Below are 26,185 nucleotides of genomic sequence, written 5' to 3' on the forward strand. Positions count from 1 at the left end.
AAACTATAAACAAATAAAGTAGCATTCCCAAATCATTACAGAGTCTGCACAATATACGACAAGCAAATAAAACGAGGATTATTGCATCAAAACCTGGGGATTTAATCTGAGACGAGAGTCCAAGCAATGGTCCAAATGAAGGTATGTGTGAGGGTTGGATCTGGAGGAAAATTACTACCATAACCTGCTTGTTTTTTAAAAAATTAGCTGTGTAAGATATGAATCTGAAAGAGTAAAGGCTGTTATGAGTGCTGAAACAGCATGGACAGCTTACATGCAGTCATTTTCTGCCATGGCTCAGCTTTATATGCATTTAACCTTTTACATCACATGTTCCAACTAGCCAAACAAAACATTTTAGTTCCATTAGTTAATACATCGCTTCCCTCTCTACTTTGTCACCTGGCATCTCTGAATAAAAGCACCACTGCCACTCTATTCTCTTAAGAAACACAATAACTGTCATGTGCATGTGTCTATCCATTGTACATCATTCAAATAAGAAAATAGTCGATGGAAGACGAGCTCTCATGTTCCTCCCAAGAATGTACCTCAGAGAGCTTATCTTCCTAAACATAAATAGAACTTCACGTAGTGCAAGTCAGTAAAGAACTCAAAAATATTAGAGCTCTTTTAGAGAGGCAGGATATCCAGAAATGTTGCAGTCCATAACAATGAGCAAAGCATACAAGGCAAGTACACTAAACTCTTGAAAAATTGACCAATTGTTCTAGCAAGCTATCAATCCACAACATATTTGGCAAACAAGTTGTTTGGATTTGTCATGGCCTTAAATTCCAATGAGTTTCCACTTTTATCTTTGAAAAACATAGTCCACTGCAAAATTTCCACCCATGAAACAATTCTCAGAATAAATCTTCTACATTTCAAAGCATTTAAATGCATACAGTTGCTACATGCATAACGTTAGAGCTTCACCAGGATAAATTGTCTAGCCAAACAAGAAAATTTTATGACACGTCTGTTCATGCATGTACATTACCTGCTCGCCTGGCTGACCTTTGAAACGGATATGTGGTTCAATAATGAACTGAACACCTCCAGCTCTTACTCGATCAGCTAGTTCAAGGAATTCTGGCACAGACATGGCCAGCCCAAAATGGGGCACAGGTACAGGATCACCATCTGGCCATCCCATAAGCAGGCATATAAGGATTCCTTCAGAAGAGAAAATTTGCATTTTCTATGAATCATCTGGTCACAAAATTGCTACTCAACACAGTCCCTTCATTATCTTCACTAATTCAATTATTATGAATGCCCTTAAGGCAGTGGTAATGGAAAGGACTCAAGCTCTACTCCCTCATGGTTATTTTTAGTCCGCTCTTTTTTCTGTTGCAATGCATCCCTTTGCTTTTCATTTCTGTGCACACTTTGTAGCTCTCTTTTTTTTAACCCTCAAGCGGCTGCAATAAAAAGGGAAAAGAGTAGTGCTCCCCCACATCCCTCTTGTACTTAGGATTTAGTACTGCAATTTTGCATTTTTTGCATTTTGCATTGGTGTGGATGCTCGTCTACCACAGCTCATTTTATCAGGTTTTTCAGTCTCATAGACCCATCGGTCTTCCGAAGACTTTCTTTCTTTCTTTCTTGTTATTGTATACATCTGTCTCTATCTTTTGGATGTAACTCACCAATAAGGTTTTCTCGACAAAGACACTGCCATGAAACACAAACATTCCTAAATAGGCTATGGCATGTTCGACCCAATGTGACTACCTAGAAAAATAAGACCTCAGATAGACTTCTGAAGTTGAAGCTCTCACTGCTCTAGCTGCTCCTCCCTTATTAGCCCCCCTCGCCTTCTGCCTCAGACAGCCCTCCCCCCGCCTCCAGCCTTCTTCCTCGTTCCGCTCTTCCCTTCCCCCTCTCTTCCAGCTTCTTTCCCCCTCCCCTCTCTTCCCCTGCGGCCCCGCTGCTTCGCACACTCTCCCCCTGCCTGTTGTTCCACCACCCCTCACTCCTTCCCTACCTCTCTGCCACCCCCCCTGCATGCAATTGGCACCCATTGAGTGGGGCTCGACAGCACCTTCTGGGAGCCTTTTGCAGGACCTTTTCCTGCTTTAGCACCCCTAGGCTGAGCCTTTTCGGGGGTTGTCCTTCTTCATAATCCCCCTTTCTTTTCCTTCCTTTTTCTCTGCTTCTCTCCTGCCTCTTCCTCTTCCCCTTCCTTCCACTAGCAGGGACAATGCATTTTGTTTCCCTGATTTTGGGGATAGTAATCTTGGTTTGCGATTGGATCCATGCAAGCTTAGCCCTAGAGGGTGACCACATCCAGGCAATCACCATCTACAAGAGAGGAGACTTTCTTCTCTAGCTCCCCCATCACACTGCCCAAGCCTTGGTGTAGCCGAGTCCCATTTTTCTCAGCCCGCAGCTAGTGTTCTTCATTCCTTGGTGGTTCACAATCGATGATATGGACATGATGCACCATGTGCCATGATTCCTAGTGACGCTCCGCTTCCCGAGGCTCCCAAAGGATTATCAGACCATCTTGCCCTCCATTGGAGGTATTCAAGAACTGTGCTCAAGTCCCTGACGACCACAACGGCCTCCATTTTGGCAAATCATGGGATCCCTCGACTCAAGGGATCAATGAGTACCCAGGTTTCTTGCCAGAGGAGATCTTCCTCAAGGCACTAGATTCGACAGAGGGTGAGGATTCTGACCTCCTAGTCAGTGCCTATGTTGTAAATAGATGCAAGGGCCTTTCCTATGGGGTAGGCCCCCTCTCGTAGCCTCTAATGCAGCAACATGAGAGCCACGAGGACAGAGCTCAGCAACCGGCTAGATAGCAGCACGCTCCCCAAACTCCTTTGGTGGGGGCTTGGACTAGGGGGGAGGCAGAAGAAGGTAGGCAAGAGCAGTGAAGGACTACAGACATCGCACCCACTGACGCCAACTGTCAAGTATAGGCCCTTCACCAACATTCACGTCCCAAGGGAAGGAGAAGGTGAGAGCTCCCTAGGACGCCCTGAGACACCTGAGGGAGAGTCGTCTCTGCCCTCCCAGTAGACCCGCTCGAGATAGGGCCCAGAGCTCACAGGTGGCTTCTCAAGCAGCAGGACACAGGACAGCCCCTCTTACCTACCCCGTCCCCCAAAATGTTGATTCCGTACACCCCACCCCCCCTCAGCCCCCAAATCTTCCCCTCTTCCCCGCCCTTCACATCCCTCTGCTCCCTCTCTGCTGCCCCCAACACTCCATTCGACCACCCCTCCCCTTCCCTCCCCCAGCCCACCTGCTATTTCCACAATGCACTCGGTGACCACACCACACTTACCATCTATCCTCCACCCACCTGCTGCTTCAATAGACTCTCTTGCTCTCCCCTCCCTACTAGCCTCCCCAGTGACTAAGCACGCCTCTATGTCTAGGCCTCCCAGCATGGGCACGGGCACAAGCAGCTTCCTCTCAGCCGCTCCTCCCTGGTCCAAGTTGCAGCTCCCACGTAGCTGACTGAGGGAGACTCACCTTTCTCATAGCTAATATATCTATGTATCTATATGTATGTATGTATGTATGTATGTATACGTACGTACGTGCACGTGCACTTGCATGCATGTGTGTGTATTTAGTTGAGTGCTTTGGCTCTCATATGAGTATAATCATCTGTGTGTTTGACTGCACTTCTCTTGAATTCGTTTCGGTGTAGTTGGTCCTATTTATGTTGACAAAAAAAGCCTTAGTGTGGCTTTGATTCTTTGAACCGTTGTGCTTGTGACCTTTGAATGAAAGAAGGTAGTGTTGTGTTGACAAATGGTCATATAGAGAAGCACAGGTAGAAGTGACAAAGGGTCGAGTTGTCAAAAATATTTGTAGAATAAAGCCTATCAAGTGGAAGAATCGAATTTGGAAGAACAAGTTGAGTCTGCTGCAATATCGGATGAGGAATGGAAACTTGACTAGAGTAACATGACTCAAAACGAGTGCTCCAAATCCAACTCTCAAAGCATGAGCACCATCTTGTTAGCGGGGTAGTATTGTTAGCAGCTTGGTTGTGTTGATTCTTTCAAGTGCATTTTCATCCCCCCATTTGGCTTTTGGAAGGAAATGTTGGCAAAACCTTATGGGGACCAATGGAAACTTTCGATTTCGTGGGCTACCGCCCTAGTCAAATATGTCAAGCAATGTCTGATACAATGTGTGCATCAACAATTTATTGGACAAGATGATGAAGAATTATCATGTGGACAAAAGCAGCTGAATAATTGCATGAAAAGGCACGTTCTGACACATGATGAGTATGTGGCACTCACAGCTAGCACAGCTGGCCAATTGAATTTAAGTGGCTTCGGATTTCAAGCAAGGAAGGCGGTGAGAGGATTTTATATGTACAGGTTTTGAGCCTCGATCTCTCTCTTTTGTCCAAACTCCTCACGAGAATCGTCTGTATTTTCAAGGCCAGTTGTTAGTCTGCAGTAGTCGTGGTCCTCTTTTGGTCCGATTTCAATGGTATCATGCATACATACATACATGTATATGTATATGTTTATGTATATGTATGTGTGTGTGTGTGTGTGTGTGTCCGCGCGCGCGTGTGTGTGTGTATTTGCTTTCAGACCAAATACATTGATCATGATATATATATCTATCTTATGTTGAGGTTTTCTCTTGATGTATTTTCCATCATCATGTTCTGGGATGGTGATGTAATATAAAGCAATTCAATTTTTCACCCCCAAAAAAATATGTGTGTGTGTGTGTGTATGAACAAAATTTTCACTTTAAAAAAAGTGTATGTATGTATGTATGTATGTGTGTGTGTGTGTGTGTGTGTGTGTATGTGTATGTGTATATGTGTCTACATATACATATATGTGTGTGTGTGTGTGTGTGTGCTCGGGTTCTAGGAACCTCCTTGGGAGAATTTCAGATCATCTTCGGCTCCGTTTCCCGAGTCACAGATTTGGGAAACATTTTTGGTTATTTGGCAGATTTATGCGGTCTTTGTCTCAATAGTCACTATTTCTCTCATGGGTGAGATATTGGGCTCTTTGGTCAATCTGAAGTGAGCATAATTAGGCATACATGGGTCGGCAGATTCACAGGTCATATGAATCTTTTCGAGCCTCATTGCGGCAATCCTTATATGATGCCTGCCATGAGGGTGATATACATGCTTCTTGCATAGAGCTTTTCTTTTTATGTTTCTGATCTCTGGGATACTCTCCATTTTGGAGACTTCCTATCTTGTAAATTTATGAGAATATAAATATACTGCACTGGATTTACAAAAAAAAAACAAAGTGTGTGTGTGTGTGTGTGTGTGGGTGTGGGTGTACATACATACATACATACATACATACATACATACATACATACATACATATATATATATATATATATATATATATATATATAGAGAGAGAGAGAGAGAGAGAGAGAGAGAGAGAGAGAGAGATGAATCCATGAATATGCCCAAACTCATCCTTTGCAGTTTCAATCACAGTCAAACATAAGGTTGAAAACCATAAACTACATCACACATAGCACAGACTAGCTACCATGACATCCCCACTTACATCATCAGCGCCCAACAGTGTCCCTTGGTTAAAGAGATAGGTCTATTCACAAATGGTATCCATTTGGTGAAAAGATGTATCCCGTGGGTCTAACATAGCCCAGGGATGTAGAGGGTCATAAGTGTGGTCATGCCCATTCATGTCATCTAGCATGAGAGGATGGAGAGGCCACTCTCAGGTAATAGGGCAGAAAATTGCCTCACCATGTCTCCATCTCTTCTATGCCATAGTCACCAAAAATGTTTCAAAACGTAGAAACGTGAAACGTTTCAAAACGTTTTTTTTTTTAAAAGTAAAAGTTTTTGTCACCAAGTTGTAAATATTCTAGAGTCAAAGTTCCAATTGACCATTTATTTGATCATAATAAATGAGTCTATCATTTATTTAATTATGTTCAAAAAGTTATCTTTTATTGGTCAAAGTATTCACTTCGGTCAAAGATACTTAACCCTGGTTAAGTATAACCACGGTTATCTTATGCCAAGAGGGTTAACTGCGGTTACCAAAGAACCTCTGACTACGGTCAAAAGAGTTGACTTCGGTCAACAAGACTTGGCTTCGGCCAATGCAGGTTGACTCCCGTTAACCTAGATCATTACCGACTCTGGTCGGAGAGTTCTAGCATTACCTTGACCCTCGGTCAAAGTCCTTAATTACGGCTAGAAGGGTTGGCTTCAGTCAACCGTAGAGTTAGATATTTATGTGCACATGTTTTGCTTGGTGGGGATGCCCACAGAGACTAGGATTAGTCTAGAATTCATGTGCATGTGGCAAATGGGCAACAGGTAAGTGACGTGGCAGACTGATGGTTAATCCGACCTAACCCTCGTTAGTGACCTAGTTATAGGTCCGGTTGGGACAGTCTAATTAAATTGTTCCGTTGACCAAACCAGACTGGTCCAGTTAACCAGATTCCAGTCTGATTCAATTATTCCAGTTAGCCAGTCAGTTACTTGAAAGAAAAAACAGTTTTACCTGTCAGTTTTTCACCTGTCACAGTACAGTTTGACTGTCACTATCTGTCAGAAAATAGCAGAAAATCAGAACTTGCAGAAGATTACAAATGCATGCCTTTGTGCAGAAAAAGGGGAATCAGATGCATTCCTAGTGCTCTTTGCAGCAGCCAGAAAAGAGGCAACACAGCAGTTGATGCTCAAGTAACCTTTTGGTTTATGCCTTGAGGTGACAGCCAGTTAGTGGCATAAGTTTGTGGATGCAATACACCTCTTGTTGAGGTATTTCTTTTCGGAAAGGCAGGCTGAGTGCATTCATTGGCATATACTCTATGAAAGAGTTTGAAAATATGAAGGATAAGTTCGCAGAGAATGGCTTCACGGCAGGATGCCATGCCCTCCCATGTGGAGAGTGCCAGGGATGACCAAGCCATGCAAGAGCAGAGTGTGCAGTCAAATACTGAGGTAACTTACAGACATTTACTGGCACAGCTTGTAGAAGCTAGGAGGGATCCATTCCAGTTACCACCACCAAGCTTGCATGCATGATTACTACGAGTGCAGTAAATTATGGTAATGAGGAATTAGAAGAGATCCCTGGACACAGTCCCTAGTCTTCCTGTAGATGATATTTCCAAAAAGAGATCCCTAGACACAGTCCCTAGTCTTCCTGTAGATGATTTTCTAGGAAGAGCAAGAAACCTCGAAATGAGCACAGCAAAAGGAGGAAAGCAGATAGCCAGTAAGGGAGTACACCTTCCAAGAAGTAAAAGGCTAAGCATCATCATAGCTCTTCAACTTCTTCTTCTTCTTCTAGCTCTACCTCTTCATTCTCATCATCGTCTTCTTCTTCTGGATCATCGAAGCCAAAGCATAAGAAGAAGAAGAAGAAGTCATCCAAGACAGCAAAAACTAAGGAGTTCAAAAAAGATGGGAAGTCTGTCAGGTTTGCTACATTTAATGGCCAGTATGGCCAAACAGAAAAAGCCATGCAGTTCATTAGGCAGTTTGATGCAGCTTTTGGCACATAGAATTTTTCTAAGTCTTCCAATCTGCAAATGTTTAGTTTACACCTAGTGCATGGTGGAGCACACAAACCACGGTTGGTACTGCTCCCAAGAAGTGGAAGGGCTTCAAGAAAGCTTTCTTCAAACAGTTTATGCCCAAGCAGTTCAGAGACCATGTCCTCCAGGCCTCCTTGCCTGAGACAGTTTGCATATGGACGCAGAAGATACAGTAGAGGCCCAACCAAGAGATACAGTATGGATGCAGGAGATACAGTAGAGGCCTATAACCAGAAATTTTGGGATGCATACTTGCAGATTACTCCCTTCAAGAAGGTCTCAAAGAAGACCCAAGTAAGAAAGTACAGGTTTGGTCTCACTCCAAAGATACAGGCTGTGGTTAATACCCAGCAACATGAGGGCATACAAGACATCATGCATGCACTCACTGTGGAAAGCTTAATGTACATGCAGGATCCCACCACAGTGCCTTCTCTTTTTAACGGGACAGCAGAGAAGAAAAAGACAGCCACACCTCAGTCTAACAAGGAGTTTCCCAAGGCTCAAAAGAGGGAATTTCAGCCTCAGAAGCCGAGGGGAAACCAAACACCAAAAGCCCTCAAAGGTAAACCTCAGTTTTCCCATGAGCAAATAGCCATTTTTCACAAGGGGGGGAAATGTTTCAGGTGTGGAAAGGAAGGGCATGTGGCTGCCCACTACCTCGAGAAACCTTCGAGTTCTAATGAGCAGAGAAAGCCACCACGACAGCAAAAGTCGATGGCAGGAGGGATTCCGTACGTTTGACAAATCCAGAGGAAAGAGAGTTGCTACTTTCTTGGAGCGAGATAACGTTTGATCCGAGGTCTACGGACAACTTTATCTTAGAAGATTTAGCCTTGAGGCTGGGGATAGAGACGGTGGAGTTGGGCAAGGCCCTAGATGCTGACAAGATGTTTTGTGGGGACCCTGTGCCAATTTGGAATTAAGGCTGGGGATAAAGACGGTGGAGTTGGGCAAGGCCCTAGATGCTGACAAGATGTTTTGTGGGGACCCTGTGCCAATTTGATTCCATCGCAAGGTAGTGAAGTTAACCCTACCTGAGAGATTTTTCTTGACTTTGTACATAGTGGTAAAACGCAGAGTGTGATTGCCAGGAATAGAGGGGAGACTATCCCCATTGTATCTAATGTTTCAATTGAAAAGCAATAAAGTCTACAGTTTCAACGTATAAAAGAAAGAGAGATTGAAATGCATGCTGAAATGAATGAGGTAGATAAAGATAAATTTCAGTTTCTTGTAAACTTTAAAGATTGTTTTTCTAACGCTCTACCAAGGGAGTTACCCCCTGAGAGACCTGAAGATAATTGCATAGAGCTTATTCCTGGCAACAATGAGCCAACTAATAGGCCCCCATACAGAGTTAGCGCAACTCAATGAGAAGAAATCATGGCCCAAGTGCAAGACTTGTTGTCCAAGGGGCTGATTCAGCCCAGTTCCTCTCCATTTTTCTCCCCTGTACTTTTTGTACAGAAGAAAGATGGTTCATTTCGTATGTGCATTGACTATCGCGCACTGAACAAGATGACCATCAAGAACAGATTCCCAATTCTGCGCATAGATGATGTGCTGAACCAGCTTAATGGAGCCTCACTTTTCAGCAAGATAGACTTAAAGAGTGGTTATCACCAAGTCAGGATATAGTCACAGGATGTGTACAAGACAGCATTTTGCACTACTTGTAGGCTATATGAGTATCTGGTGATGGCTTTTGGGTTAACGAATGCCCCGGCTACCTTCAACAGAATGATGGATCGTATCTTCCGCCCCTTAAAGAAAGTTCATAGGAACCTTCTTCGATGACATCATTGTCTTCTCTAAGCTAGAAGAAGAGCATAAGGAAGATCTTGCTATTGTTTTTCAAGAGCTGTGAAATCACCAGCTCTATGCAAACAGCAAGAAAAGTGAATTCTTTCTGGAAGGATTTGTGTTCTCTGTTCTTCTTTTGGCTCAGGCGTCGTATATCATGTATGGGAGCGCAAAGAATGTAATGAACCTATCTCACTCTGACCAGGTCGACCCTTGGCGATCTGTCATTAAAGGTTGTTGATTGTGGAACTTGTGGTGCTAGAAGTTGTGCACTCATAAGCCTGAGCAACCAAGAACGCAGAGCAATGGAGGAGCTGCTCGGTGAGCTCCCCCCTGTTGCCCACGGCGGCCTGTAGGCTGCCCGAGGTTCCTGTCTGCTCTGCCCGTTGCCCCCCCCTCCTCGTCGCCCCTCCTCCCAGCCTCGCCCTCGCCCTCGCTCCGCCTCGCCCCTCCTCTCTCCCTGCCCTCCCCGCTCCACCTCCGCCCCCTCGCCCTGCCTTCTCCCGCCCCGTGCCTCCTCCCTTTGCTTCTCCCCCGCCTTGCCTTCTTCCCCGCCCTACCTTCTCCCCCCCGCACCACCTTCCCCTTGCTCCGCCCCTGCCCTGCCTTCTCCCCACTCCACCCCTCCTTCCGCCTCCTTGCCTCCCACTCCCCCTCCTTGCCGCCCCACACATGCTCTCGTCCTTCTGCCCCCCTCCCGCCAATGCACCCCCCTCACCACTCCGCCTCCCCCCACCTCCTTCTTCTCCTCTTCTCCCGCCTCTCCCGTCCTCCTTTCTCCTCTTCATTCCTCCTCCTCTCCCTCCTTCCTCTCCTCCCCTCTACTTTCCCTGCCGCCCTCCCATTCTCTCTCCTCCGCCCTTCCGCCTCGCCTTGCAGTTCTTTCTTTTCCTTTTTCATTTGCCTCCCTGCAGCAGGTGCATTTGTGTTTGGTACAGTGAAAGAAAATCTTGGTGGCGACCTTTGGTCTGGCCAGAGGGGCTCTATGGCAGCACCCTCGACTCCCACAGCCGTCAAGGTTCTTCTTTCCCCAGCTGACAAGCAACAAGTACAGTAGGCAGTTCAATCCCTCCAAGACAAGGCGCTTGTGGGCAGAATTGTGGGCTGCACGCCTACACGGAGACGGGTGCGAGAGTGGATCCAGGCAAGCTTGGCATTAGAGGACGACCACATCCACGAGGTCACCATCTATGGACGAGGTGTTTTCCTCATCCAGCTGAGCTCCCCTGACACCGCCTTGACACTTGTGGAGTAGCGTCCCATACTCCTTGGCCTGCACCTTGTCTACCACTTTCCTTGGTATCATGGGTTCACAGTGGAGGACATGGATACGACACACCATGTTCCACGGTTTCCGGTTACTCTCCATTTCCCAGAGCTCCCCAAGGAGTATCCAGCCATCCTCCCTTCCATTGGCCGAGCATTTGGCACGGTGCTTGAGTCCCCGTCAGAGACGACCGCCTCCGTTCTAGTAGATGGAGTCCCCAAGATCAGACTGGTGGTGGAGAGCCTAGAGTCCCTCCCAGAGTTAATCCTTCTTGAGACCCTGGAAGGGGGCACACTTCGCCAGAGGGTGGAGATCTCCGAGTTACTAGGCCAATGTCTTCGATGCAAACAGATGGGCCACCTCGCCAGAGATTGCCCCCGTGGCCTCCCTCGTGCGCCTCCTCGCCCTCCTCCACAGAGTAGGCAGAGTCAGCAAGCCCGAGTTCAGCGCCCTCTCAGGCAGGAGCAGCAGGAGTCTCAGACCCCATGGGTTACCCCCTCGGAAGGGAACTGGACACAGGTCAAAAAGAAGAAGAAAACAAGCAAGCAGGCCCGCAAATGCCGCAGACAAAGGACCAACTGCAAGGAGAGGGACAGGGTTGACCGAGAGGCCTCGAAAGAGGAACAACAGGAAACCCCCCAGCAACAGGAGCCTCTGCCCATCCAGCCGATCCTCCAGCTTCGGAAGTCCAGCCTCTGCACCCACCCTTGCAGATGACAAATCAAAGCATGAATGCACACATCGCTGTCATAAGCATGCTGAAAGCACAAGTGCATGAGATGACCATAGCACAGAACATGGCATCCACACATAAAGCATTAAAAGAACAGGAAGAACAAAGCATCATCAAGCTACATTAAGCAAAGAAGAGAACACCATCGACATCAAGCATTGAGAAGCAACATCCTTGCCACCTTCAGCCCACATGTTTGTAAATTAAGCCTGACCGCCTGAGAGTAGCTATGAAAGCACCCAAGGGAGGTATTGACATGTAAAAACCACAATTGACCACCTTATGTAGCAGTGTATGCACTAAGGGGAGGTGATGGAATATAAACTCACATTTGATTACCTTGTAGTAGCCAATGGATCATGGCACCAAGGGGAGGTGTTGAGATATGGTGCCATGAGCACATGAATTAGAGGCTAAGGTATGGTATAGGAATGTATTAAAGTAGCCACCCTAGGATGTGGACTACATGATGTGGAGATGTGGATCAAGGATATCCACAAGGAGAGATGTGGATTAAAGGATCCCACATATGTTGACTATTCAAAGGGCACTCGCTACATAAGAGGGCTATCATGTATTGTTCAGTACACACACATTTGGAATAGATTGAGTATTGCCTACCGTGTGTCTCTCTCATGGAGTTTCTTCTATGGTTTGATCCTCCGGGATCTTTATGCTCATTGAGTGATAGAGTAGGCTAAGTACAATCCGCACTTTGACAATGAACACAATGAATCACAGGACAGCTATCCAATGTTACACTTGCCAAGGTCCGCACCACGCAAGTGAAAGAGCAAGGAAAAGGTGTATGCAAAGTTATCTCCCATGTATTATGGCTCCCATGTATTATGGCCCTTTCAGGGTTATAGATGAGATTAATGACGTTGCATACAGATTGGCACTCACTAAGCATTGGAGAATTCACAATGCCTTTCATATGAGTCTTCTAAAGAAATATCAAGGACCGGAGCCTACAGAGCCACTAACAGAGGATCCACTAGAAGTGGACCAGCTGAAGGAGGTCTTTCAGCCAGAACAAATTGTGTATCATACTGTATGCAAAGGTCCCCAAGGCAAAAACTATTCGGCATTGGATGCCAAGTGGATGGATGAAAACATGTTGTATGATCATCCACAGCTTTCGGATATTTACAAGCTTTTCACTTGAGGTCGACTGAATAGAAGCCGAGGGGATATCACCAAGTTGTAAACATTCCAAAGTCAAAGTTCAAATTGACCATTTATTTGATCATCATTAATGAGTCTTTCATTTATTTAAAAAAAAGTTATCTTTTATTGGTCAAAGTTTTTTTTTTTTCAAAGGAAAGAAACTTCTATTAATGCTTGAAAATCTTCATACAAAATAGCAGCCCCGAAGGTGTTGAGTATGGAAAAAACAACCGGTAAAGGCTGAAAGAAGAAAACCAGCCTGTTCCAGAGAAACCCAGCTCACTGCCTAGGGAATCTCTGATACAGGGGCTAACAGCCAAGTGGGGGGGACTATACAACCAGCGAATCCCTCGTGGAGTGAATATGTAGAAAACTCCTACAGGCCAAGCCTTGCAGAAACGTGCACGCCTCGTGACAATTGCCCTAGAGCCCTAGGTCCCACGCTCCCACGTGGAGCGCAAGGTGTAGATGATATCCTGCCAAATGCCGACCAAGGTAGCCGAGCGTGGAATCGGATGCTCGCCCATCACTAGACTACAACGGGCAACCCAAGTGTTCCAAGACATGATATTGGCGACTACCTCCCACATGCTGTCCTCGGGAAGGGGACTAGGTTTCCCTTGAGGATGATGATGCAGCGAGGCAGCACGCAACCTTGTTTTTTTTGCGTGGGACCTAGAGGCCTACTTCAGAGGCACTCACTGAGAGAGACCCAGAGATGGATGGGAGTCTAGATGGGATTCACTGGTAAATGATCAGAGTGGTGGGTCGTTTGGGAAAGGATTGGCACATTGATCCTCCAGCATCCAAGAGCAGGATGCCCCCAGATGGCGCCTTTGGCTTTGGGAGGGTAGGCCCTTGAGGGAGGTCGTGTGGGATCTGGGAGAGTGGTTTTTGTCCCTCCAGGATCGGCCTCGTCGAGCAGGTGGACGAGGGGCCCTTCTTCTCCTACACCACACGGATTGGCAGGAGGCTTCAGATAGACTCTTCGATTTGGACCCCTTTGAGGAAGAGGCATTGGGTTGGCCTAGAGAGTGCCCCAGGAGATCCGTTCCAGGTTTTCGACTCGTCTATGGTCCAGTTTGTGGCCGAGGAAGATCTCATATTTTTTCTGGCTGGCCGTCCACAGAGGCTTGCCCATTGGCCCGTGATTGGAGCAGATGCGAGTGGAGGGCCAATGTCACTGTTGATTTCTGGAGACGATTCCTCATTACCTCTAGAGCTGTTGTAGCGCAATGAGGATTTCGATCGGGGCCCTCGGAATTATGACCGGCATGCAGAGCCTTCAGAGGGACTACACTTGAGGGATGGTGGCTTGGTTGACTGAGGGAGGTCACTTGTTCCAAATTGATGAGGTCTCTCCAGCTTACCGGATACAGGGTCAGAGCATTCAAAGGATAGAGCTCCATGAGGCGGCCCCCCCTGATAGCCCGGATCCTCACTGACCCAACCACCTGCTATCCATCCACACGCGAAGTCTCTCCCACCAAGACTCAGGGATGGCTAGGTCAATTTTCCTCATCCGCTGCCCTGCCCCTCGCATATGTGCTAAGGCTCCAAGCCTCGCCTCTCCCTCCATGGGTAATCTGCACCATCTGCCAAAGGAGCAAGCTGGCCCACTGTCCCACCGTGCCCAACCAATGTAAGTCCGCTGCCCAAGCATACGCCCATCCTGATCCTGGATCGCCGGGTGCCAAATGAGAGGCTGACGCTCGAACTCCTCTCTGCAACAGGGTTGAGCACGAATGAGGCCCCCTGCTAATCTCTGCCAGACCCTATGGCGGCTCCTCATCAAGGGGGAACCCTTCCCCGTAAGGGGGACCTTTGAGAAGATCCATCTGTGTGAATGTTGCCACTGCCCCCCAATGTCTGGAGTGTTCCTGAGAAGCCCTCGTTGTAAGAGGAGCTTCCAAGGCTCTGCACTCGGGGTGAGGCCACGCACAACCAACTTGTCCAAGAGGGCTATGCTCTGCATCTTCGGATCAATGATACCCAAGCCTCCCAGTGCCTCCGGCATGATCACCGTCTTCCAAGCGACCCGGGCTCTGGTATTCCTCGTGCCATTCAATCTTGCCCAAAGGAAATTCCAAACCAAACATCGGAGCTGCCCAATGCACCCTCTATCCCTGCTCCTCCACTACCCCTCTACTACCCCCGCTACCCCCTCGCTACCCCCTTGCTACTCCCCGCTCAGCCCCTTGCTACCCCCCCGCTACCCCTGCTACTCTGCTACCCCCGCTACCCCCTCGCTACCCCCTCCGCTACCCCTCGCTACCCCCTCCGCTACTCCTCTGCTACCCCTCGCTACCCCCTCTGCTACCCCCTCTGCGACCCCTGCTACCCCTCCGCTACCCCCTCGCTACCCCTCGCTCAGCCCCCACCCTCCCAACCCCCCCTCGCTTTTTTTTTTAAAAATAAACCCCCGCTCGCAGCTCCGACCTCTTTTTTCTTCTTCTTCTTCAACAGCTCCGACCTCCTACAATCCCTTCTTTGCCCGCTGCTACCTCCCCCATGATGAAGGGAACAGGGGGATGAGGACAGGAGACTAGGCGGGAGATCCTTCGGTCCAAATTCACATACGAGTGGAGATGGGGAAGGGGAACGGTGACAAGGCCAAAACAGAAAAGCAACTCAATCTGGAGGACTTCAACAAACGCAGCAACTGGAGCGGTTTGACAGTGGACAGCACCGCGGCCCAAAAGAAAGGGGCCCACCCAAAGCCCATGCCGCTCACCACATCCTCAACCTCTATGGTTACCACCACTATTTCACCACCATCATCCGCCTCATCATCTACGCCACCTCTCTCCTCCCCCTCTCCTGCATCATCATCATCACAAGTCTCCTCTCCAATAGCCTCACCACTGGCCCCACCGGCCACGGCTCCACAATACTTTCCCCTCGTATCACCTCTACCTCTCAATCAGCCACCCTTCACCACATCGTTCGGCCTCGCTACTCCTACATACCACTCCCCCGCCCAAATCATGCTATCCCCACCCTTAGTACAACCTTAGCAGCCCACCTTCATTCCAACCCCTCTCAAGATCCAGTTCCCACCTGGACCAGGACATCTTAGGCCCCCACCAGATGCTTGGGACTCCCTATTGGCTAAGATACACAGCATCTGGGCGCGTCAGGCAGAGCTGACACATTACACCTAGGAGCAGGCCCGCATTATACATGAGCAGGGCACCCTTATCCAGGGACTCAAACACAACATCACACAACTTCGAGAGGAGCTCGAGACTCTCAGCGCAGTGCCTAGAGGGACCCAGTCACAGAGATGGAGGCACAGATAGCCACGATACATTCGGCTATAGCAAAGACGAGTAGATGGGTGGACCTGGCGAAACGGGAGCCCGCAAGGGCAACTGTTTCAGCCACCATATAGGAGCAGCAGCAGAGGGCTTCGAAGGCCCTCAACATTTGGATACGAGGGATCACGCGAGATAGCACCAGCACCACTACGACGCCCATGGAGGAGGCGATCACCTTTGTGACCACCACCATGGGGGTTCCCGACCATGGCATAGAGGGAGCATGGCGTGTTGAGAGAGATCCCAACCGAGAGCAGCCCCTAGTCATTCGCTTCAGAGATTCACATGCTCGACTAGCGACACTCCGACGCAGAGCCGCTCTACGAGAGCATCCCAACCTGTCCATGGACGAGGATTTGACACCACTACAGATTGAGGAGCGACGAGTTCTTCTGCAGCAGGGGGATGTTGCCCGCAAGGAGGGGAAATGGGCCATGGTCCGAGATGGTAGGTTGTTGACCGGCACCCGTCGGACTCCCACCCGTACCCCCTAGGGGGATGGGGCCTATGAGACTCAGATTTCCGAGACCCTAGACTGCACCATTTGGAACTGTAATGGTACCTTATGGTCAGACCCACGGAACTTCTCGGAGTCTTATACAGGACGAGACAGTCTTTTACACGGAGACACACCAGAGCCCAGAGCATCCACTACCGATAGTCAGTGGCTACACATGGGAGTCAGCCTTCAGGGATGAGACGAGGGATACAGGAGGAGTCCGAGGATCAGGCGGGGTCACAGTATTGTACAGGTCTTCCCTCGCTGGAGCCATCTCCATTGAGAGGAAGGACGCACACTCCCGATTCATGTGGATCCCGATCCGATGCACAGACACCCGTGACCTTTTCATAGCAATATGCTACTTCCCGCCAAACACATCCCACTTTGCTAGAGTGGCACGAGAGGAGGGTGAGACATCGCCATATGCACCCTTACATCAGGATATCCCAAACCTTTCAGCCGTGGGAAAGTTCTCTTTATTGGGGACTTCAATGCCAAGACGAGCACGCGCCAAGCACCACTCCTGGACTTCCGAGACGACTCTACCATGCTACCAGACATGGACCTAGACGGAGTAGGTATGACCACGATCTCATCGGACCGACACGGGCCTGTTACACCATATGGACACACCCTCCTTGATCTGGATAGGATGCATGATCTCATCATCTACAACGGGCTTGACCTATGGCCCTCCTCAGGTGGTTTTACTTGCTTCCCACACGGGGGGGGGGGGACTAGTGTAGTAGATTACATCATGGGATCCCCTACCTTCACTTCATGTATCACCGACTTCACCGTAGCACCACTCCCTCCAGGAGCTGATCACACATACCTATTCTTCACTATCGCCAGCCCACGCTTAGCCACACCACACACACCACATAGGAAGCATATCACGATATAAACATTCAAAAGCCTATCTTTCTCTTTACAATCACCAGCATAGGCACATATTTTTCTCCCTGCCAACCTTGATGGTAGCAAGCTTATAGAATCTCCATTTTTTTTCTAAAAAGCTCTTGCTTGCAAAATCCCAACGAGCCCCAATTCCCTAGATGGATCTAGTATGCCACATGTCTACATTTTAGGGTACCTCCTAGATGCATCACTTACTCCTCTCTTGGGATATCATTGAATTCATTTGCCCCTTGGCACATTTAATGCATTTATACCCCTTAGCCTTAGATCCACCTAGTCTAGTGCCATATCACCCTCACCAAGGACCTTGACTTTGATTCCTTTCTGATCATTTATGTAAAGCCCAAACAAATATAATACAAACATTGATTCTTTAAAGGAAAATGTCGACTGACCCTTCTGAGGTCATGTTGCCTCAACTTGAGCGTAACATTCCTTCCGTCTTCAGGCATCAGCGTCCTCGATGATAAAGTCTGAGAACACTCTCTGTAACTGGTATACGGATTCCCAGGTAGCTTCTGATAGAGGTAAACCATGCCATGCAACCAACACCGTGGATATCTTCCGATTGCGTACTTGCATTGTTCCTTAGTCCAGGATTCTTGTTGGTTTGCGTCCTACATTATCCTCTATCTCATAAAACAAAACAACACCCTCGATAAGTGAGTCACCTGTATGCAAAATTTTCTTTAAATGAGAAACATGACACACTGGGTGCACCTTACAGCCCTGTGGTAATTCTAATTTATAGGCCACCTTGCCTATTCTTTTTAGAATTAACCACGGCCCACAATATCGGGGTGATAACTTAGCACTCTCTCCTGCAGTCAAAGACTTTGAGTGCGAAGGAACTCTGAGAAAAACTTTTTCTCCTTCCTTAAATTCTCTAACAGATTTGTTTTCATCTGCATACGCCTTAGCTCTATCCATAGCTTGGCGGATGTTAGCTCTCGCAAGTGCTAGCATCTCCCGCATCTGAATCACAAAGTTCGCGGCACTAGGCACTTTCTGAGGTACTCCAACTGTAGTTAGATTCGCTGGTCTATAACCATAGTTCAGCTCAAACGGACTGAACCCTGTAGAGGAATGTTTTCTATCATTGTAGGCAAATTCTAATAATGGCAACCACTTGTCCCATGTATGTTGCCTCAATGATACATATGCTCTAAGCATATCCTCTAAAATTTGGTTGATTCTTTCTGTCTGACCATCCGTTTCTGGATGATCCCCACTACTCATTCCCAACTCAATCCTTAGTGTCTCAAACACTGCAGTCCAAAAATGACTGGTAAATTTGACATCCCTGTCTGACACTATGGATTTGGGTAATCCATGCAAACGAAATATATGTTTAATAAACAAGTCCGCTACTTGCGGGGCACTAACAGACTCTCTAGTTGGAATGAAGTGAGCCATCTTGGTAAGACAATCAACTACCACAAGGATAGAATCATATCCACCTTGTGTAAAGTCCATGGAAATGCTCTCCCACCTACCTAGTGGTATTTCTAGATGTTGTAAAAGTTCGGGTGGCTTTACCCGCTCCGCCTTACTTACCTGACACGAAAAACAACGTGTCACATATTCATGAATATGCTTTTTCATCTTTGACCAAAAGAAATCTCGCTTCACGAGATCATATGTCTTCTCGACTCCTGGATGTCCCGCACATGGGCTATCATGGCATTGTTGAATGACTCTCTGCCTGAGATCATTCTGATTAGGTACTACTACCTTGCCATTTCTTTTCAGCATACCATCTCTTATGGTATATCTTGCATAAGTTTGACCTTTTTTGGATGCCAGGTCATTCTTTTTCCCATGAGCCTTAGACCAAAGACTCTGGACGAACTCGTCCACCTTTCGAGTTTCTCTAATCTCGGTCATTAGAGCACTCTCTAATACTGTGAAACTCATATTATGCATAATGCGTGACAACGCTGCGTGACAACGCATCAGCAACTTTATTATCCTTCCCTCTTCGGTACCAAATCGTCAAGTTAAACTCCTGCATGAGTTCTGCCCACCTAGCTTGGCGGCCTCTCAAGTCAAGTTGTTTACAAAAATGTTTCAGAGTATCATGATCAACATCAACATAAAACTCTATATACCTAGATGAATCCAGGAACATTCCCAAACTCATCCCACAACATAGTGCAGTTTCAATCTCATGATAGTCGCTCACAAGGTAGAAAATCATAAACTCCATCATGCATAGCAGGGACTAGCTACTATGACATCCCCACTGACGTCATCAGCGCCCAACAGTGGGTATAGACCATAGTATAAAAATATGCTCTCACACATACAACAGCATACAACTCTAGTTCATGAGTTTGCCAATTTCGTTGAGAGGGAGAAAGCTTCTTGCTTTCAAAGGCTACTGGCCTTCCCTCTTGGAGGAGAACTGCTCCTACCGCAATGCCACTTGCATCGGTTTTAAGGAAAAACGGTTTTTGGGGATCAACTATTTTTAACACCGATATTAAGACCACAGCTTGTTTTATGGTGTTAAAACTCTCTTGTTGATTCTGTCCTCATATAAAAGGTACTTTATCTGAGGTCAGATCAATCAATGGCGATACTATTTCGGAATATCCTTTAATATGCCTTCGATAAAATTGGACAAATCCCAAGAATGATCGCAAAGCGGTCAAACTCTGAGAGATTGGCCAAGTCAGTATCGCAACCACTTTCTTTGGATCCATTTCTACCCCCTCAAGAGTAATAATGAATCCTAAATATTCAAGTCTTACCATACACAATACGGTTTTCTTTTTATTTACATAAAGATTGGCTTTCCTCAAAGTACTGAACACTATTCTTAAGTGTTCGTAATGCTCAGTAATACTTTTAATGAATTCCAAAATATCGTCAATAAAATGTACTACAAACTTCCCGATATACGGACGTAGTAAATCGTTCATAAGCATGACGAATGTAGCTGTAGCATTGGTAAGTCCAAACGGCATTACCAAAAACTCATAATGTCCAAACCTCCTTCTAAAAGCGCTTTTATGCACATCCTTGGCTCTAATACGGATCTTATGGTAGCCACATTTAAGATCTATTTTACTTAAAATTACGGCCCCATGTGACACATCTAGCAAATCATCGATCTGAGCCATCGGATACCTGTGCTTAATAGTGATATTATTCAATGCTCTGTAATCTATACAGAGGCGAAAAGTATCATCTTTCTTTTTTTTAAATATCAATGGCGAAGCAAAAGGTGAGAAATTGGGTTAAAACCCAGCTTGAGGTATTCTTCCAGTTATCTTCGTACCTCCGCTTCTTCGGTAAAACTTAACCTATAGGGAGGTCTATTTACAGGTTCTGCCCCCGGATTAGTTCAATCTTATGCTGAACATTCCGCTCTGGAGATGACCCATAAGGTAACTCATCCCTAAAACAATCAGAGAACTCCTATGCTATTTGATCAGCCAGCTCGCTAGCGGGATCTTCTCAAAGGTCAATACCTGTTTTGTTATGTGTGTCTGTTGCTAAGCTAGTAACTAGTGCACTTGATAATGTCCTATCAAAGCTCGCAGCAACGGGGTATATAGCCTTTAACGATATGGAGTTAATTAAGATGAAAGGCAAGTAGCCAATCATGATGTCATTGTGTTGTTTAACTCAGCATCAACACACAATGTAATTAACTCCAAGCTTGTAAAGAGGCTGAAATTAAAGACTAGCCCATCTGACTATGCATATACAGTCAGAATGGCAGATGGAAGTTCAACTGAAGTATGGGACCAGAGGGTTACCCACTTGGAGCTTCGAATTTAGGACTATGCAGGGAAGCTTGATTTTGAAATGACAAAGCTTCTTAGCTTCCTCATGCAGACATAGCCCTGGGTAAGGCTTGGCATTCTAGGAAGAATCCAGCCATAGATTGAAAAAAGCACATTTATCAATTCAAGATGAATGATGTGCTGTATGTCTTACGAGGTGAAAAAGATATACCTCAAGGACCGTTGGTTTCCGTAATAGAAATTCTAAAAGCTCAAGATGAGTTTTTGTTTCTTTGTACAGCATCAGTAGAGCCGATGCTGTACAGCGGGGTTCTTTGGCTAGCACTGATGCTACCCAAAATGGAGAGATGGCCTAGCTGAATCTGCATCTGTTTTGCTCTGGGACCTCCCTCCATTTCCACGTCGCATTCTGAGATCACCATCTCAGCCATCCGACGATCCTTATTTCATGGACAATCTTTCCACTGATGAGGCTGAAGGCATCCAAAACACAAGCCTTCTCTCCTTGCTTTTTCTCTTTGCTCTGGGTTACTTCGACCGAGCCCAGGCTGCCATTGGTATTACTTTTCTTTTCATTCCAATGCATAGAGAGCGACATAGCAGAGGGGATTTCTAGGAAGCATCACTTATGCATATTGTGCGACTGTCAGGAGGTTGAGTCAGAGGAGCATTTTATTTTCAGGTGCCCAATGTACTATGAGATCCGAGGTCGCTACCACTGCCTCTTCAGAGACAGCTCCGGGCTCCTTTCCAAATTCCTCGCCTACCCAGATCAGAGATGCCTCGCGGCCTTCATTCACGAGGGGGTCCAACATAGAGAGTACTTACTCAGGCGACAGGGCTTGGCCACATCATCAAACACCTCTCAGAGCAGGATCATAGAGTTCTTCCCATCCAGTGACATTGATCGTCCAGTCTCTAGCCACAGACATGGCAGAGACCCCGACCCGACGATCGCAGCATGACACACCAGACATCGAGGGGACACACAGATCACTCCGGGGGACCTCCAGTCATTGTTTAGACCCGGGATACGTCCCACGGGAGTCACGGTGGCTCTGGTCTTGCGTCGAGCCTCGTCCAAGAGACCGAGACGCACGGCCCCCCTTGACGGGCGCCAACGTCCCATCACCGGCTATTCACCAGCCAGGGCGACATGACATACGGAGGATTCCGCTCCAATCCTTTTCTTTTCATTGTTACATCTAGATGTATTTGATTATGTATGATCATGCTCGTTTCAGTAGCTCCACCCTTACTGTCATTTGTATCAGGTTTTCTTTCAGTCTCATAAGACCCATCGGTCTTCCGAAGACTCTAATAAAATTTCTTTCTTTCTTTCTTTCTATAAAAGCACCAGCAGGAGGCAATATACCAAGCCGTGGCAAGGACCTGGTTTGCCACAAGGGCACGGTCCACTAGGGATAGTTTGGCCGAGCTCTCATAGAGAAGCTTACGCCAAACACTCTCGAGGACCGGGGTGATCTGTTGCTCTGCTGTAATGTTAATACCCACCTAGCATCCCAGGTATCTTGTTGTCTGGCCCCATGGTATCCAACAGAAGCCAAAGTCACTTCCCCACTCTTGAATCTCCTATGTCTCCTCAGAGCTGGTGAAGAAACCGATGGATTTTGTCCAGTTGATCTGCGCACCCGAGGCCTCACATTAGATAGCCAAGGCTCCTACAAGCTACTTTTACAAAAAAAAACCAAGCTTTTTAGGCTTTCTTTTTAAATTGGTGCTTTTGGTCCCTTTTTTTTTCTCGTGGGCCCTCCTTTTAAAGAGGTGTCCCACTTGTCCATGCTTTTAGGCCTCATGGGATCTGCTTTTTGTGCATTTCTCCCCACTCTTGGGTACTTTTTGCACTCTCGTAGGCCCTAAACATTGCACAAACAAGTTCCAACACTTAACCAATTAAAGGTAGCGATATGCATGCATTCCTATTTCTTGGGCTAATCCTAGTCCCTTGTGGGCTATTCTCTTTTACTAATGCAAAGCAAAGTAATACAAGGCTTATCTAGTTAACCAAAGTCAACTTTCTTGACCATCGCCCATGCAATAAAGTTTCCTCTTTATGTCTTGGGAGAAGTACCAATTCGGTGACATCCCCTCAACTTCTTTTTTTGTTGCAAAGAAAGGAACCTTCTATTAATGCTTGAAAGACTTCATACAAAACAGCAGGCCCGAAGGTGCTAAGTATGGAAAAACTGAAAAAAGGCTGAAAGAAGAAGAAATCGGCACAAACTCCAGGTTGTTGAAGTCTCCTCCAACAATCTAGGAGTCTACATCCGGAAGACACTCTGTCAGCCTCCTCCAAAAGGCCGGACAATGCTATCTGCACGCTGGGGCATACACGTTTAGGATCCCAATCCTGGACTCTTCCATCCTAACTCCCATACAAACTGCCCGTCCTAGGATAAGCTCGCCCTGATCATAAACCTCTAGAGCCACTGTCTATGAGACCGAGATGCAGACCCCTCCACCCCATCCTACTGCAGGGGACCACACCTCCGGGCCTCTTCCCGCGAGGAGGTGGTGTTGCCATCTAATGTCTGATGCTGAGAACATATGCTCTTGAATCAAAAGGATGTCCACTGCCTGCCCTACCACTGTCCTATGCAGCTCCTGTGGAAGGATCAAGTACTACAGTTGACTATGAGCATGGTCATGGAGCCCATGCACATTCCAACTCACTATGGTCATGAGAACGGGGATGCAAAAAAAAAGGCTCTCTTGTGTGTTCCAGAAAGACTACCTTACGTGACTTTGCCGGGGGTTGGGAGGGCAAGTAGTCAGTGTCTGTACGGCGGCGTTTTAGGGTGGACATCGGCTCAATGCCGATCTTCCGTGCCTACTTCATCATGGAGGAGACTTCCACTCTAAACAAATCCGCACACTTCTAGAGTGGCTAGTAGTATGCATGATCAACCTTTGCCTCAAGCGGCAATCTGATAACTCCTACCGCCAAACCACACATCGGCTTCTCCCGCGTGAAGCACAGCTGAAAATTCACCTCACCACCATGGGCGTGCCAAAGGTCCACTCCCTGTGGCCCCATCCACTCATCCATCATGCATGAAATCTGATCTCCCAGCATAGCATCAAACACCACTAGGGACCACTTCTCCAACCCTGTGGAGACAAACTAGAATCTCCAAACAGGGTGTGTCTGAGAGCCCACTACGCTGATCGAACCCCCTTTCCGTGGTTGCAAGATCACAAGCTTTACCTCCACGGGTCGAGGGTAAGAGTCATGAATCTCTAGATAATTCCAGGGCCCCAATCTCCAAAATTCCCGCGGTAAGGGATGCCTACGCTGAAAATTGGGAGTTGCTGACCGAGAGGACGAGCCCCTTCCCTCTGGCTCCCCTCTCGAATGGAGAGAGGGGACAGGATGCTGCGATGAGAAAGCGGAAAGGGGCATTGTCTTACCATTGCCCGCTGGTAAGGGAGTTGAGATAGGCCCTAGGAAGGGAGGGGAGGGAAGGAGGCCAAAGAACCTGCTAAGGAAGTTGAGGGGGGGACAGAGGGGGAGGAGGGGAGGTGGAGGGAGGGGGACGGGTGGTGAGGATGACCATAGGAGGGGCGAGGGGGGGGGGAACTGAGGAGAAAGGAGGGGAATGGAGAGGGAGAGGGATCCGGGGAGAGGGGAGGCGGTAGGGATGACCGCAGGTCCCCCTGTTGATCAGGTTTGCCCGAGCTCTGAATCCACTCCCTTTTGCTATGATCAACCCCCCACCTGAGTTCTTTCGATATGGTGCCATTCTCGATCATATCAATATTCTTGGTCCAAATTCCTTGGAATGACAAAGCTCTTGACATATATGTTTCTCAGAGAAGTTTCCCATCCGGTACTTGCATGTCCTTCCCATGCCCCTTTCACTTCTTGGAGTTGACTTCTTCTTTGACTTTCACAAGCCGGACTAGAGATAGTTCTGAAATGATTGCTTCTTCCAAGGGCTCTGTATTCCCCTCGGCTTCTTAGGCTGCAACTCCATCTTTAAATCTGAATAAAAAGGAAGCCACATGGCCAATATTTGGGCATATCATACTCATTGACTTGTGTCTTCGTGAAACAAATTCAAGAAAACAGTCCACTTTTCTCCTTGTATTGACATACAAGGGTTAGATCTTCATAAGGCAAACTTTATCAACATAAAAGAGATACTTAGCCTTAATGGAACTGTTTCTTGGAATCTTTCCATATCCTCTTTCTTTGAGAATCCACTCAAATCTTTTTTAATGAAGTGATAAACTCCATACCAATACTCTTCCAAGTATTGTAAAGCTCAACTTGGAAGTTCCTTTGGAAAAAACTTTGCATTGAAGAATATTTGCAATTCTATTCACTGATCCGGTCCTTCCTTATACATAAAATATCTTCATACCAAACACTTACCGTGCTGGTCAGACATAAACTTGGAGGGTTCTTAAACTTCCAAAAGGACATATAACTGACAGGGAACAGTAAAACTGTGTCATTTTGGCCATAATAATCCATGAGAAACCATAAGAGTTCTTGTATAAACAAATCCCAATGGCAACTATTGAATGATAGAATCCTAAAGAAAATAGTGGGTCAATACTGACCATAATATTCTGCCATATTGAGGGCTGATACTTGAGCATGTTATGCTCCATAACAAGAAAACAACAAAACTGAATATCATAACTGAAACTCCTCTGAAACTGAGATACTTGGTCAATAATGACCACATGAAATCCCGCCATAAAGGATCAGATAGTTGATCATCTCATACTCCATAAGAACATAATTATCATGACTAGTTGTCAAAACTCAATTTCATAATTGAAGATCATAAAATCAGATGCATGACTATCAACTTGCCAACTTTGAACATACTACCCTCAAATAGAGTTTGACAATCAAGGAAACAACACACTTCGTTCCTTGTAATAAAATACAAGGGTTAGATCTTTAAATCAAAATAAGGCAAGCTTAATAAACATGAAAGAAATACTTATCTTTAGATGTCCCATAACATCTCTGAGGCCTTTTGCCAATTCAGCCAATAGTTCTTGATAGAAATCCTCATCCTGGGACCTTCTTCCCTTCATCTCACAATCTTGCTTAGGCGCTTGTACTTGTGAGGGCTAAGAGGCCACGTCCATGATGAGAAAAAC

The 26,185-nt window shown here is 46.8% G+C and overlaps 1 protein-coding gene across 1 annotated transcript in view; it reads right to left on the bottom strand.

Annotated features, from left to right (window-relative positions):
- Positions 1–412: 412 nt before the first annotated feature.
- LOC147881169 (uncharacterized) overlaps positions 413–26,185 on the bottom strand; it is a 73,567-nt gene continuing 47,794 nt past the window's right edge. The window contains exons 5-6 of the mRNA XM_087369994.1: positions 1,004–1,146; positions 413–837 (exon numbers count right to left, since the gene is read on the bottom strand). Coding sequence (XP_087226120.1) covers positions 742–837; positions 1,004–1,146 — 239 coding nt within the window. The 3' untranslated portion in view covers positions 413–741. The remainder of the gene's footprint in view (positions 838–1,003; positions 1,147–26,185) is intronic.

The sequence above is a fragment of the Dipteris shenzhenensis genome, chromosome 31 (genome assembly GCF_047967505.1).
Source record: "Dipteris shenzhenensis isolate YYH24624 ecotype China chromosome 31, Dip_SZ_1.0, whole genome shotgun sequence".
Classification (NCBI taxonomy): domain Eukaryota; kingdom Viridiplantae; phylum Streptophyta; class Polypodiopsida; order Gleicheniales; family Dipteridaceae; genus Dipteris; species Dipteris shenzhenensis.